Source organism: Geotrypetes seraphini, chromosome 7 (assembly GCF_902459505.1).
Source record: "Geotrypetes seraphini chromosome 7, aGeoSer1.1, whole genome shotgun sequence".
NCBI classification, from domain to species: Eukaryota; Metazoa; Chordata; class Amphibia; order Gymnophiona; family Dermophiidae; genus Geotrypetes; species Geotrypetes seraphini.
In genome coordinates, this window is record NC_047090.1 from 6787687 (window position 1) to 6804404 (window position 16718).

Genomic DNA, 16718 nt, shown 5'->3' on the forward strand with positions numbered 1-16718 from the left:
TCACTACAATAGATAAAAGAACCAGGTGCTGAACACTAGCCATGTTTCGCTCTCTGTAGGGCTGCATCAGGGGCAAACCTCCCCCCCAGTTAATAAACATATAAAAGTATTATTAGTATCAAATGATAAAAAAAACATAAAAGCTGCTCATACATAAATGATTACATAAATAGCATAAATGTGGTTAACCATTGAAGTCAGTGGCGTAGTAATGGGGTGCAGGGGGGAGGGGTGCGGTCCGCCCCAGGTTCCATGTTGGTTCTCCTCTCTGATCTTGCCTCTTCCCACTCCTCCCCTCGCCACGCTTGTGCTCCCTTCCGCCTCGAGCAACAGGAACTTCAACGTACTCCTCATGACCCCGTTGTCTCTCCTGTTGACGTCACTTCTGGGTGTTGTGCTTAGGAAGTGATGTCAACAGGAGAGACAACGGGGTCATGAGGAGCACGTTGAAGTTCTTGTTGCTTGCGGCGGGAGAAGGGAAGGGGGAGCGCGTGTGCCGGTGAAGGAGCAGGGAGGTGCGCCACTGCCCTGGCCACGTCTCACTCTCACTACACCACTGATCCAAGTGCCAACTCTACCACCAAAATGGCGGCATTAACTGGTTAAGTTAGCTCGGAACAGGTGATATAACTGGCCAGGAATGTTTTCTGGCTTTTTAAATCATTTCGAATATTGACCCTGAATGATTTTAGTTTCAAACTAGAATTTTTTCTTTGGAAGCTCTTAAGTAAACTGTGTGATACGTGAAAGGATTCCGTTATCACTGTTTTAATTGTTACACCGCAAGCTTGGATTTATTTGCACACTCCAATATAAACTGTGCAAGTGCGAATCTGGAGTAGCTCCAAAATTAGAGAACATAAGAACATAAGAACATAAGCAGTGCCTCCGCTGGGTCAGACCAGAGTTTCAAGTTTCAAGTTTATTTATATTTAATGGTTCGCTTAATAATTCTAAGCGAATAACATAACAGTAAATATTGGGATAAAAACAGTTAAAAATATTTTTGTAACTTAAAAACATTATTAACTTAAAAATAAACAAACATGGTCATGACAAACTAACAATATAGACAATACTGGAATGGTTGGAAAAAACATAAGGGGATAAAAGTTACAAAATTGTTGTTTCCCCGCAGGGAAGAGAAGAAAACTGGATGGGGTAGGATAGAACACTGGGGTTGGGGTATAAGTAAAGTAAAACCTTTTCACATTTTGATTATTTTAAATTATCGAGGAAAAAAATTCCTCTTTAAAGATTGAAAGAAGCTTTAAAAAGAAATGTTTTTAGATTGGTTTTAAATAAAGTGAGGTCTTTGATGTTTCTGATATATAATGGGAGAGTATTCCAAATAAGCGGGGCCTTGACTGAAAAAATGTCGTGACGCCTAGTTCCTATTATTTTCAATGAAGGGACCATGAGTAGCTCCTGGGTGTTAGATCGAAGATGACGATTTGAAACGTGAGGGATTAATAGACGATTAATAAACTGAGGTTCATTTGTAGTTATTGTTTTGAAAACTAATAATGCTATTTTATATGTTATTCTTTGATTTATGGGTAGCCAATGAGATTCTATCAGATATGGAGTCACATGATCATATTTCTTTCCATGATGTATTATTTTTATGGCGATATTTTGTATTATTTGTAAACGTCTTTGTTCCTTGTATGTAATGTTTAATAATAGAGAATTACAATAGTCTAATTTGGATATTATGAGAGAGTGAACTAAGATATTTAAAGATTTTGGCTCTAAGTATTTAGACATTGAGCGAAATAGACGCAAGCGATAAAAACAGCTTTTGACTATATTGTTAATATGCTCTTGATAAGCAAATTTAGTGTCAATAGTTACGCCTAAAATCTTGAGTGATGTTGCTAATTCGATTGGCGTATTGTTAATCGAAAAAGGGATTGAAAGCTTTAGGTCCTGTCTTGAAGGAAAAAATAAAGCCCTTGTCTTGAATATGTTTAGTGCAAGTTTATTTTGTTCTAGCCAATTTTTAATTTTTTCTAATTTTTGATTAATTTGAATTATATCGTTAGGATTTTCTGGATTAAAAGCGTGAGTCAATTGGATGTCGTCTGCGTAGGCGTAGGTGGTAAAGCCTATGGATTGGCTTAAATTTAGTAAAGGAGCTAAAAAGATATTGAATAAAAGAGGAAACAGAATTGAACCCTGGGGAATACCATAATTTTGAGAAAAAGGTTTAGAAAATGTATTATTGAAACGTACCGTAGAGGTACGGTTAGAAAGAAAGGATGTGAACCATTGAAAGGCTAGATCGCTAACGCCTATAGATTGAAGTCTGTTTAGGAGAAGGGAATGATCGATAGTGTCAAATGCGGCCGAAAGATCAAGAGATAATAGAATGACAGAGTTGTGGTGATCAAGATTATATATGATATTAGTGGTAAGCCCGATTAGAGAATATTCTGTATTATGATGTTTCCTGAAGCCTGTTTGATTGGGGTGTAATGTATTGGTGGAATTGACAAAGTCTGACAGTTGAGTAAATATTACTTTCTCAGTGATTTTTGCTAAGAAAGGGATGTTAGCAATTGGGCGGTAGTTAGTGGGGTCATCATGACTGATTTTGTGGTCTTTTAGTATGGGAGATATTATTGATGTTTTCCAGTTATTTGGTACTGACCCAGATAAGAGACTTTTTTTAATTAAAGAATGTAATAGTGGTCCATCGTGCCCAGCAGTCCGCACACGCGGTGGCCCAACAGGTCCAGGACCTGGACTGTAATCCTCTATCTATACCCCTCTATCCCCTTTTCCAACAGGAAATTGTCCAATCCTTTCTTGAACCCCAGTACCGTACTCTGCCCTATTACGTCCTCTGGAAGCGCATTCCAGGTGTCCACCACACGTTGGGTAAAGAAGAACTTCCTAGCATTCGTTCTGAATCTGTCCTCTTTCAACTTTTCCGAGTGCCCTCTTGTTCTTTTATTATTCGAAAGTTTGAAGAATCTGTCCCTCTCTACTCTCTCTATGCCTTTCATGATCTTGTAAGTCTCTATCATTTCCCCTCTAAGTCTCCTCTTCTCCAGGGAAAAGAGTCCCAGTTTTTCTAATCTCTCAGCGTATGAAAGGTATTCTATCCCTTTTATCAGACGTGTCGCTCTTCTCTGAACCCTCTCGAGTAACACCATATTTTTCTTAAGGTACGGCGACCAATATTGGACGCAGTACTCCAGATGAGGACGCACCATCGCCCGATACAACGGCAGGATAACTTCTTTTGTTCTGGTTGTAATACCCTTCTTGATTATGCCTAGCATTCTATTCGCCTTCTTAGCGGCCGCTGCACACTGTGCCGTCGGCTTCATTGTCATGTCCACCATTACCCCCAAGTCCCTTTCTTGGGTACTCTCCTTCAGTAATATCCCTCCCATCGTATAGCTGCACCTTGGGTTTCTGCTTCCCACATGTAGTACTTTACATTTCTCAACGTTGAACGTGTTTCAAATACAGTGGAACCTTGGTTTACGAGCATAATTCGTTCCAGAAGCATGCTCGTAAACCAAATTGCTCGTATATCAAAGCAAGTTTCCCCATAGGAAGTAAGGGAAACTAGCTTTGATTGGTTCCACCTCCTCCCCCCCCCTCCACGAGGCTACCGGCGCTGCTCCATTCCTCCCCCTTGAGGAATCCGACGCTGTTCCAAACCCCTCCCCGCGATCCGGCTTCCCCCCCCTGCGAACCGGCATCCTCCCCCAACTCGCATTGCCCCCCCCCCTCCACCGCGATCCTACTTCCCTCCCCCTCCCCCGAGCAGTCAATGACATTTCCTTTATCCGACTTGGCACCAGTGCCGGTGCCCGAAGATCCTCCCTCTTCTGGCGCGGCCTGGGCTGGGCGGGGCTGGACTGGCTTTGAGCATTTGCGCATGCTCAAAGCCTTCTGGTCTCGCTCTCAATCTCGGAACTTCTTATGTTCTTAAGTTCAATACAGTTTATTATATAATACTTATAGATACAACCAAGTCATAACAGATTTACATTATACAGAGGAACCAACAATCGTCCTATACAATAACAGGGACCTAAACAAACTGGAGGAGTGGGCAAGCAAATGGCAAATGCGCTTTAATATAGAGAAATGCAAGGTCATGCATTTAGGAAAAAAACCCCCGATGTTCAGCTACAAAATGGGGGGGGGGGGGGGGTCAGTGCTAGGGGATAGTAACCTTGAAAAAGACTTGGGTGTGCTGGTAGATACTACAATGAAACCAACGGCACAATGTGCAGCAGCCTCAAAGAAAGCAAACAGAATGTTGGGTATTATTAAGAAGGGCATTACAACCAGGACGAAGGAAGTCATCATGCCGCTGTATCGTGCGATGGTTCGTCTGCATCTGGAGTACTGTGTCCAGTATTGGTCACCGTACCTCAAGAAGGACATGGCGATACTTGAAAGGGTCCAGAGAAGAGCGACGAAAATGATAACAGGTATGGAAAACCTTTCATACGCAGACAGGTTGGGAAGGCTGGGGCTCTTCTCCCTTGAAAAGAGGAGACTCAGAGGAGACATGATAGAGACTTTCAAGATCATGAAGGGCATAGAGAGGGTGGAAAGGGACAGATTCTTCAGATTATTGGGAACCACAAGCACCAGGGGGCACTCAGAGAAGCTGAAAGGGGACAATTTTAGAACCAATGCTAGGAAGTTCTTTACACAGAGGGTGGTAGACACCTGGAATGCGCTTCCGGAGGTTGTGATAGGACAGAGTACACTACGGGGGTTCAAGGAAGGATTGGATAAATTCCTGAACGATAGGGGGATTGAAGGATACAGATAGAGGTAGAGATAGGTTTTAGACAGAGTATGGATAGAAGGATAAAAGGGATTAGAGAAGGATCACATTACAGGTCATGGGCCTGATGGGCCGCCGCGGGTGCGGACTGCTGGCCACGATGGACCTTGTGTCTGACCCAGCGGAGGCAACTTCTTATGTTCTTATAATACATCAGGAAAAAAAAAAAAGCACACATAAAGGTAGCTCACTAGCAACTACCAAAAGATATAGGGCTCCTTCTACAAAGGCGCACTAGGGCCTTAACGTGTGGAATGGCGTGCACTAAATTGCCGCGTGCGCTAGCCGTTACCGCCTCCTTTTGAGCAGGCGGTAGATTTTTGGCTAGCGAGCGCTATAGCCCGCGCTAATCCGGTGCGTGCGCTGAAACGCTTAGCCCGCCTTCGTAAAAGGTTAACAGCATTAATAAATTTCAACAAAATAAATCTGCTACGTCACTATATTTTATGAGAGGTTTCCATTTCTTACGATATGTGTGCAAACTTCCTCTTGTTCCAGCAAAAGTCCTTTTCAATTTAGCTATGAGACATACGGAATTCCACCAAGTAATATACTCTGTCCTCGTAAAATCTTTCCAGTGGCTAAGAATTGTTTTAATTGCTAAGTGTAATAATATTTGCAATAATTTAGCCAGCTCATCTGTGATTGGGGCTAGAGAATGACACGGTGACATAATTCATCACCGTCCCCGTCCCCGTGGATAACCGCGGGAAACAATCCCGTGCCATTCTTACGTGTCTATCTCAACCTCAGTCCTTCTACCCCAACATTCTTCAATGCAAGGCTTAAGGGTCTGCGGTTGAGCCCATTCATACTCTCGATCTTCCCTCTCTCCTTGGATAATGACATCGAGACGGTTTCCCGCGGTTATCCACGGGAATGGTCATGAATTTTGTCACCATGTCATGCTCTAATTGGGGCCTTTAGACCTATTCTGCCCAACAGAAGATTATATTATATTTATATTGTCTTCATATTTTCCAAAAGGTAGACGGGTAAAAACAAAAGTGTTGCCATGTGTCTGACATTTCATGTTCTCAGGTTACAGTTAATGGAGAGGAAGCCCTGGTGCCGTTTCGAGACGATCATTTTGAAGTTACCGTCTACGGAGCTATAATGCAAGAAGTCCGAATTCCCGGGCTAGGATTTGTTTTCACGTTTACCCCAAGAAACAATGAATTCACCCTTCAGCTCAATCCCAAGATCTTTTCCTCAAAAACGTTTGGCCTCTGTGGTGAGTCCATCACTTCGTTCCGCTCCCTTTGGGGGCTAGCTCTGCGCTTTGCACTTAGCCTTTTTTAAAAACATTGCTTTGAAAATTCAGATCCAGCTTCGCTTGCATTTGTTGATATTAGACACGTTTATGGCAGCGACTCTTCAAACTGGTGCTTCAGTTTAGATGTCACAAAAGGGCGTGCTTAGCGCCAATTTGCTAATGCGCCTAAGCTGTTATAGAATACCTGCGCAAAGCTGCATTGGAATGCCAACGTTACATGTATCTACTGGCATCAGTGGGCATGACTAAGTGCGCCATGCACCATGCAGAACTGAGAGTATTCTTTAATTCATAGGCAGCGGAATATTTTTTTGTTGGCGGGGGAGACCCAAAAGCTCTGCCCTAGCCCCAACAGAATCATGCGGCACAACCTCTTTCTCCAGCTCCCTACTCCACCTACCTTCCCCGGTCGCTGTCATTTTAAATCGTTGGGCAGCCACCACACAGCATCAATGAGGAGTTGACGTACAGTGAGAGATTAGAGAAACTGGGCCTCTTCTCCCTCGATAAGAGGAGACTGAGAGGGGACATGATCGAAACATTCAAGATAATGAAGGGAATAGACTTAGTAGATAAAGACAGACTGTTCACACTCTCCAAGGTAGGGAGAACGAGAGGGCACCATCTAAAATTGAAAGGGGATAGATTCCGTACAAACGTAAGGAAGTTCTTCTTCACCCAGAGAGTGGTGGAAAAGTGGAACGCTCTTCCAGAGGCTGTTATAGGGGAAAACACCCTCCAGGGATTCAAGACAAAGCTAGACAAGTTCCTGATGAACCAGAACGTACGCAGATAAGGCTAGACTTAGGGCACTGGTCTTTGACCCAAGGGCCGCTGCATGAGTGGACCGCTGGGCACGATGGACCACGATGGTTTGACCCAGCAGCGGCAATTCTTATGTTCAGCGATTTCCTGTTCCTACATATGCGGACGCTGCAGAATGAAGGGTTCTGGGTCAGACCCAGTGGCGTAGTAAGGGGGGTGGTCCTCCTCTCTGCCCCGCCCCTCCTGCTCCTTCCCTGCACCCCTCCCCCACTATCGTGCACGCACACCTCTTCCCCATACCTCTTTAACGTTCCCAACCTGCTGCTCGCACCAACGTCGACTCTTCCTCTGACTTCACTTCCTGGACCCGTGCTTAGGAAGTGCCGTCAGAAAAGAGATGAGGCTGGTGCAAGCAGAAGGTTGGAAGGGGCATGCGTGCTTGGCAGGAGAGAGTGGGGAAGGAGCGGATGCGTTGGGGGACAGAAAAGACAGCAGAGGGGCACCACCGCCCTGGATGCCTCTCACGCTTGCTTCACCATTGAGCAGGTCTGCTCGTTGATGCTATGTGGCAACTGTCTGAAGATTTAAAATGACAACGGCCGGAAGGAGGTAGGTAGGGGAGTAGAGCCATAACTGACCGACAGTTTTTGGGGATGTCATGGCCCCTGTGGCCTCCCCCGTTCAGACGCCTATGCATAAGTTGTGTGTGTTGTCTAGTGACACCCATGCATCACCCCTGATAGTTGCACGCTAAACAATTTAGGTGCATAACACTTTAAAAATGCAATTGTCAATTATTAACGTCAACCATGCATGTAAACGCTATTAGTCAATCAATTAAGTGCACTATTGTTCCTAGATTCTATAAATGGCGTGCAAATTTCTTTGTACAAAATTACATTCTATCCTGAAATGTGTGTGCAACTAAGTTGGCTGATGAGCCAATTAGCTCCAAGAATTAGATGCTAGCAATCGTTGTTAATTGGCAACAATTTGGATCTGTACGCTCATCCTGTTAAGCGCCATCCTATAAAGATCCATGCAACTCAAAAAGGGGCGTGGCCATGGGAGGGGTATGAGCAGATCAGGAGCATTCACTAAAGATGCGTGCAGTATTGCTGAATACCAGGGATCCCATGTCTAAATTACGCACCAAGATATGCACCAGGTTTCCGTTGGTGCAAACCTTCATACCCAAAGTTTCGCATGAAAATCAACTCTATGTGTTATTCTTATAAATCCAGAGGACTACATTGACATTTTGTTGAACTGTTGATGTTTTGCATAGGGCGGGGGGTTCCGATTTGGAATTAGGAAGTTGGGTCTTTTAAGAACAGTTTTTCTCTCCTACGATAGTTTGGTGTTTTTATTGTTTTGGTTCTCCCAATTGTTAAAAGCAAGCCAGCAATTTGAGCTGGACTTCTGATTCTAACAATGGTTTATTCTGAAGCCCATTTCTTGGTTTTGAGACTTGCTATTTGTTATGTATTATTTTCCCGGATTATCTCCATCATTAGCAAACTTGTTATTTAGTGCAATTTTGCTGTTTTCTTTATACCATTTACTGAATCTAAATTTAGGTTCTAGCTTCACATTGGCAGGTATTTATATATTTGAAGTTGAGGGTGGTTGGGACCATTAACCCAACTTGACTTGCTATTGCGATCTTTGCACTGTTTCTAGTTACCTATATAGTTTATTGAATGTGTAAAACTGGATAACTACCAGTTTGCTGTCATTATTTTTCTAAAATGTTTTTCTAACATCCTCATAGGCTTCTGTGACCAAAATACCATCAATGACTTCATGCTACATGATGGTTCAATAAGCACAGATAGCAGTAAATTCATTCAAGATTGGACTGTGAAAGATCCTTCGAGAGGAACCTGTCGAACCAAGCTCGACGACGCGTGTACGGATCCAATCAGTTCCAGGTGCAGAATTCTACTGTCTCCCAAGTTTGAGGAATGTCACAAACTGATTCCACCAAGTTCATACCTTATGGCCTGCGAGGAGACCAGCTGCCATGGAGAAGACATCTGTGAAATCATTGCTGCTTACAGCCATATTTGTAGACTTCAAGGAGTCTGCATAGACTGGAGAACACCAGAATTTTGTGGTAAGGTTTTCCTGTACCTGAGTAGAATGTGCTAAATATCCGTCATTAAGAGTTTCAGTTGTATCACATGAAGCCAGAAAGCCTTTGGTAAGGTTGGCACTTAAAAAGGCTTTGGCACAATCATGTGACCTCATATCATATCTCCTACTGGAATGGAGCCATCAGATAAGCCAGGCAACCTACTGAAGGTAGATTTTCAGGTCTGGATCAGCAAAGGTTGCACTTGGGTTGACTTCTGTATGTTATCAGAGGAAATTAAGGAGACAGAACACAGGTTAAGAAAAGTTCTGGCAGCAAAGACATGCTAGGATTAATTGTGTAAAGGTTACTAAATAAAAAGATGGGATATTGGAATTAGCTCATCCTTTTTCAATAGAAGCTCAAGGCAAGTTACATTCAGGTAAGTATTTCTCTGCCTTAAAGAGCTCACAAGCTAAGGAGGTCTTTCACTAAAGATTAACTCATATTATCTGCCACAGGGCCTATTTTATTCCCATAGGCTCTGCTGCCGATGACATGAGCTAATCTTTAGTAAAAAGACCCTCCTACATCTGCAGCTGAGACAACAGAGGGCTAAATGAATCAGGTTGGGCAGAATGGATGGACCATTCGGGTCTTTATCTGCCATCATCTATTATGTTACTATGATTTGTCCAAGATCTCAAGGAGCATCAGTGGGATTTGAAGCTTGATGTCTCTGGCTGCTGCTTCCAATAAATAATATAGGGTCATTCCGTGTCAAGTGGTCCGGAGCCCCCCCCCCCCCCCCCACTGGACCATCTCAGAAATTGATGATATTTTTTCAGGGACCTCTAATGAAGATATCCAAAGTTTTGGGGCACAGTCTCAAATAGGTCCAGAGCCAGGTGACCCTTTATTTGGGGTTAATTTTTTTGTATCTGTGGAAGATATCGAGTGGGGACCCTCCTTGAAATTGGACCAGTTGACATGGAATTACCCTGTACAGAGATGTGTAAAGATATTGCTAGAGCTTTGATACTAAGTGGGTTCTTAGGTCTTTTCTTAATCATTTCATCTTGTAACATTAGCACTGGACTGAAATTCCCTGGTTTACATTTACTGAAGAATGACTCTGATTTGTGTCATGGAACCAAGAAGCAGATCAGTCCAAAAGAAAGAAATCTGATTTATTTTGAACAAACACCCGACGTGGCCACATTTTGCCCACAGGCCGCATCAGGGGTAACAACTGCAGGGGAAAGATTATGTAATTTAGCCCATGCTAGTCAGAACTTTTAATCCACAGAGCAGGTCAGTGCTTCTTCATTCGAACTTGCAGCATTTCTAACTCAAAGGCCTTGAGGAGCTTCGAAACAACCTTTTGTGCACCTCTCTAATTATATTTCCAAACATTTTTTGGGTGGTGTGTTGTTGACATTGTTCCGGTTTCATTGACCATTCTAACTGTGGAAGTTAGCAATTCATGATGTTTTATTGTTTACCCCTGATGAAGCCATGATTTTGCCGAAACATGGATCCATGTTGGGTTCCTTGAATACATAATAAAGACAGACAAGAGACAGTAGCATGGAATGCTGCTATGGTTGGGGTTTTGTCAGGTACAGTACTCCCTCGATATTCGCGGGGGTTTCATTCCAGGAACCCCTGTGAATCCTGAAAAACTGGGAGACAGGAGAAAGCAGCCGGAGTGCCGGCGAGTGAAGGAAATCACTCGCGGTGTGCTCCGACCGCCTCTTCCTGCATTAAAGTCGGGCCTCACCAATCAGGAGCTGCTTTGACACGCAGCTCCTGATGGGTGAGGCCCGACTTTAGTGCAGGAAGAGGCGGTCGGAGCATACTGCGAGTGATTTCCTTCACTCGCCGGTGCTCTGGCTGCCCTCTCCTGCCCGTTCATTTGCGGTCGGAAAATACCATGAATGACTGGGACCGCGAATCGCCAACTGCGAATGACTGGGGGAGCACTGTAGTTGTAACTTGGATCGGCCTCTGCGAAGTTGGAATACTGGGCCAGATGGACCATTGGTCTGACACAGTGAGGATATTCTTGTGTTATTATGTTCTTATCCCTGGGCGAGGAGTCATCTTATTTACCCTACTCCTTTTTTGTTTTGGATTTACCCCTTTAAAGCTCAGCCATGTCAACATTCCTCTATAGCTCCTCCACACTGGGGTTAGGCATCACCATTTTTCCAAATTGGCATGGAGGCAGGTGTGTGAGAAGGAGGCAAGGGTAATAGAACTCCAGGCAGGGGGGTCCACTTCAACCACCAGGATCACTTGTAGGGTCAGGATATCTGGGAGGGTCCATTTGGATGTTTTAGGGAGGCCTGGGTGGAGGTCCGGAAGGGACCACGGGGGATGTTTTGGGGGTCAGAGGGTGGGAATGGAGAAATCCCCTGCTCCTACAGTGAACCTTTTTACCAGTGCTCAGCTGGTATAACAATTCTCGCTATAAATCTTGAGTATGTTTTTTTTTCCTATGGCGAACAATTTAATATTCAGCTCTTTGATGTGTTTTGCACGCTCATTTTGCACAGTGGTTTTATGCTGATTTTTCCACTGTAATCTTTCTTCCTACATCAGCAGTAAGATTAGCATGGGAAAATGAACTGGAAAGCATTGTGTTAAACGGGAGCTCAGTAAACTGCATCAAACTCGCCGTTCAGCCAAGATTGTTGATACGTACACACACATTTATTTATTTATTTATTTATTTTTACATAAGAATCGCCTTACTAGGTCAGACCAATGGTCCATCAAGCCCAGTAGCCCGTTCTCACGGTGGCCAATCCAGGTCAGTAGCATCTGGCCAAAACCCAAGGAGTAGCAACATTCCATACAGAATCCCAAGGACTAGCAAGATTCCAGAATCCCAAAGAGTAACAAGATTCTAGAATCCCAAAGAGTAGCAACATTCCATACAGAATCCCAAGGACTAGCAAGATTCCAGAATCCCAAAGAGTAGCAACATTCCATACAGAATCCCAAGGACTAGCAAGATTCCAGAATCCCAAAGAGTAACAAGATTCTAGAATCCCAAAGAGTAGCAACATTCCATACAGAATCCCAAGGACTAGCAAGATTCCAGAATCCCAAAGAGTAGCAACATTCCATACAGAATCCCAAGGACTAGCAAGATTCCAGAATCCCAAAGAGTAACAAGATCTAGAATCCCAAAGAGTAGCAACATTCCATACAGAATCCCAAGGAATAGCAAGATTCCAGAATCCCAAAGAGTAACAAGATTCTAGAATCCCAAAGAGTAGCAACATTCCATACAGAATCCCAAAGAGTAACAAGATTCTAGAATCCCAAAGAGTAGCAACATTCCCTGCTTCCGATCCAGGGCAAGCAGAGGCTTCCCCTATGTCTTAACAACAGTCTATGGACTTTTCCTCCAGGAATTTGTCCAATCCTTTCTTAAAACCAGCTACGCTATCCGCTCTTACCACAACCTCTGGCAACGCGCTCCAGAGCTTAACTATTCTCTGAGTAAAAAAATATTTCCTCCTATTGGTTTTAAAAGTATTTCCCTGTAACTTCATTGAATGTCCCCTATTCTTTGTAATTTTTGACGGAGTGAAAAATCGATCCACTTGTACCCGTTCTACTCCCTAATGTGAAATAGATTTTTAAAATGTATTTTCTATAGCCCTGGAATAGATAAAGTCCCTTTTGAATACAGACAAGAGAATAACAAGAATAAGGCTGGCGGAGACCTGAAGATCTTTATCTTGAGCATCTTCTGAAAACCCAGACGTTCATCTAATTTCCCTTTAAAACCATCAGCTCTTGGGTAGCTTATTTACATTCAGGGCAGGAGTAGGATTGAAAAGCTGCTGTAGTCAAAGCAGCTACACAAACTCAAAGAACCATCTGCATGGAGGGTAGACATATTTCAAATAGCTCATTTACCCTCATCAAAGTTTAATATTTATTTATTATTACATGTATACGTAGAAACATGACGGCAGATAAAGGCCACATGGCCCATCTGCAGCATCCACTATCTCCTCCATTCCCTATTGGCTAAAGCTCTTAACATTTGCATCTCCTCTTCCTATTGGCTAAGGCTCTTTACACCTGCATTGTGAGGTCATAGAACTTCATGGTTATAGAAACATAGAAATATAATGGCACGTAAGGCCAAATGGCCCATCCAGTCTGCCCATCTGCAATAACTGTTATCTGTTTCTCGCTCTGAGTTATCCTATCTGCCTATCCCAGGCTTTTTTGAATTCAGACACGGTCTCTGTCTCCACCACCTCTTCTGGGAGACTGTTCCACGCATCTACCACCCTTTCTGTAAAAAAGTATTTCCATAGATTACTCCTGAACCTGAGGGGGAGGAGGGGTCCAAGGGCCGGTTAGTTGGGAATGGGGTGCTGTGCCTGTGGAGGGAGGGGGAGGAGTCTAGGAGCCTGTAAGTTAGTTGGGAATGAGGTCGTACAAAGATGAAGGTTTACCTTCAGAAAGTTAATCCTAAGGGCTATATCTCTGCTACTTTGTAGAAGCCATTATCATCCTGATCACCCCCTCATTATAAGGCCTCTTTACGTATATGAATTCTGTTATTAAATGGCTGCTCAGTCTTTTTGGCCCTAATCTAAATACATTTGGTTGTTCTATTACCTTCACATTGCTCTTCCTGTGCCGATCCAATTTTATTTTTGTTCTATTCTGTGTCCTTTTTGTAATAAATTTGCGTGTAGTACTTCAAACACAGTGCTCTGCCCAGATCAGTGAGACATGAAGTAGCTTAGTGGTTAGAGAAACCGGTCCTGAGCCAGGGAAACCAGAGTTCAAATCCCACGCCTTCCACTGATGCCCTTTGTAACCCTCGGTGCCTCAGGTGTAAGTTAGACTGTAAGTCCGTGTGAGTAGAAGCAACTCATGTACCTGAATGAACTTGCCTTGGGCTTGGATTTGGTAAAGACAAGTAATAAACTTAAGATCCTACTTAGTCATCAGAACTAAATGGAGGAGGAAAGTGGTTTCATTAGGGCATAGCATGTGCGCCGATCACTGCATACTAAGGGCAAGATTTTACACATGCTTCAAACTATTCTATAAACCAAACCTAAAGATAGGCGCAGTTTATAGAATACACATATTAGCCGGCCCTGTGACTAAAATTTAGTTGCGACCGTGTACACCAGTGGGGGACCCCCAGCCAGTCAGGTTTTCAAGATATCCCTAATGAATATGCATGAGAGAGATTTGCATACCTGTCACTTCCATTATATGCAAATCTCTCTCATGCGTATTCATTAGGGATATCTTGAAAGCCTGACTGGCTGGGGATCCCCCAAGGCAGGTTTGGGAACCACTGGTGTACACCAACTAAAACCTGGTGGAAACGCCTGTAGCTAAATTCAGCGCGGATTGGACTTATTCTATAATAATGCACGTCCTTTGTAGGAATGCCACGGCCTGCCCATGCCTCCTTTTCACATTGACATATTAGAATTTACGTGCACCGCTTTATGGAATATATTTAGAAAGCTGTACATGTAAATTCTAATTATTGCCAATTTAGTGCCGAGAATTGCTTTAAAGTGGCCAAGTATTGGCGCTGATTTGCTCATTAAACAATTAAGTTGCATGAGCAATTTGGCCATTTGGCCAAATTTGCACACGCAACTAGTCACCATAAATAGAATCCGGCAGTAAATGCTGAATGTCGCCATGGCGCCCAATTCCTAGGTGCTGTTGAGCACAATTGTCAATTGTGCCTAACAGCGCCTAAGCGTTCTTAGATGCCAGTAGGCTACTATTTGGGTTTTTGCCACGTACTTTTGACTTGGATTGGCCTCCATGAAGACGGGCTACTGGGCTAGATGGACCATTGGTTTGACCCAGTAAGGCTATTCTTATGTTCTTATATGAGCCCAAGTATAGGACAATGAAGCCATTGTGACATCACTGCTGAGGTTGGCTCTTAGGAATTGGTGGAATGAGGCATTATGACATCACAATCTCAGCTCTGGAATGTTGCTACTCTTTGGGTTTTGGCCAGGAACTAGTGACCTGGATTGGCCTCCATGAAGACAGGATAGACAAGATGGGCTAGATGAACCATTGGTCTGACCCAGTAAGGCTATTCTTATGTTCTTATATGAGCCCAAGTATAGGACAATGAAGCCATTGTGACATCACTGCTGAGGTTGGCTCTTAGGAATTGGTGGAATGAGGCATTATGACATCACAATCTCAGCTCTGGAATGTTGCTACTCTTTGGGTTTTGGCCAGGAACTAGTGACCTGGATTGGCCTCCATGAAGACAGGATAGACAAGATGGGCTAGATGAACCATTGGTCTGACCCAGTAAGGCTATTCTTATGTTCTTATATGAGCCCAAGTATAGGACAATGAAGCCATTGTGACATCACTGCTGAGGTTGGCTCTTAGGAAGTGGTGGAATGATGCATTATGACATAACAATCTCAGCTCTGGAATGTTGCTACTCTTTGGGTTTTGGCCAGGAACTAGTGACCTGGATTGGCCTCCATGAAGACAGGATAGACAAGATGGGCTAGATGAACCATTGGTCTGACCCAGTAAGGCTATTCTTATGTTCTTAGGCATTAATACCTTAGGCACACTGCCATATCGGCCAGGATTTTCTTGGCCTAAACCAGTGGTTCCCAAACCTGTCCTGGGGGACCCCCAGCCAGTCAGGTTTTCAAGATATCCCTAATGAATGTGCATGAGAGAGATTTGCATATAATGGAAGTGACAGGTATGCAAATCTCTCTCATGCATATTCATTAGGGATATCTTGAAAACCTGACTGGCTGGGGGTCCCCCAGGACAGGTTTGGGAACCACTGGCCTAAATGAATGTACCTAAGGTAGGTACCTGCACCTAAGTGAAACCCCTAACCATACCTACTTGCCGGTAGGTGCCTTGGTCTAGACGTCTGCCGTGAAGTGGTAGGCGCCTTCCGGCTAATTAATTTTTTAAAATGTTTTTTTAAATTGGTTTTTAATGGAGCTTTCAATTTTCAGTACTGATTAAGCCAATTAAGAAAAGTAAGTTAGGTGCTTAGATTGGCTAGGCACACCAGTCCAGGTGCCTAACTTAAGGAGACTTTTATAGAATCAGAGCTTAGTGCTCACTAATGTCTGTTAGCACGCACTAAACTTTAGTAAAAGGGCCCCTTAGTCATATCTAATATGTCTGTTAGTGATCCTACTCTATTAATTGCTTTTTTTATAATGACTCTCCATTTATTGCTATCTAAACAATAATCAGTCCAAGTACTTTAGATATTTAACTTTTGAGCTCTTAAGGCTTCCAGATGCTCCTTCCTATTCTGATGGCCCGAATCAAGACGAATGTGGCTTCTGATAAGCTAAGAAACCTCAGAAGCCCATTTTGGATCTTACTGATCCATCCGAATTATGGTTGTAGCAAGATATGGAACATGCTTATGTTGCGAGCTGTGGCGTCCCGTCCCGTCACTTCAGAGCAGAAGCACTGGCCCATCAAAAGTGCATTAAAATGTTTTTCAACTGAAATAATATTTTATAAAGTTAGCTCACTTGTCGGAATATGTCCCATTTTGCCGATAAAAACGTGTGTCCCATTTTTGCTGGTCTTCCCTGAGAAGCAAAACAGATTATACGCAATTTCCTGTTTCTCAGAGGTTCTTACTGGAGGTCCTAAGAGCAATCAATTGGGCCAGTGGCCTGACTTGTTTTCAGTGTTTTGGAAAACTTGCTGTGTGTTCCAAAGGTTATGTC

The 16718-nt window shown here is 43.4% G+C and overlaps 1 protein-coding gene across 1 annotated transcript in view; it reads left to right on the forward strand.

Moving 5' to 3' along the window:
• Nucleotides 1-16718, forward strand: part of VWF (von Willebrand factor) — a 221916-nt gene that overhangs the window by 117182 nt on the left and 88016 nt on the right. Inside the window, exons 36-37 of the mRNA XM_033953476.1 lie at nt 5870-6062; nt 8644-8988. Coding sequence (XP_033809367.1) covers nt 5870-6062; nt 8644-8988 — 538 coding nt within the window. The remainder of the gene's footprint in view (nt 1-5869; nt 6063-8643; nt 8989-16718) is intronic.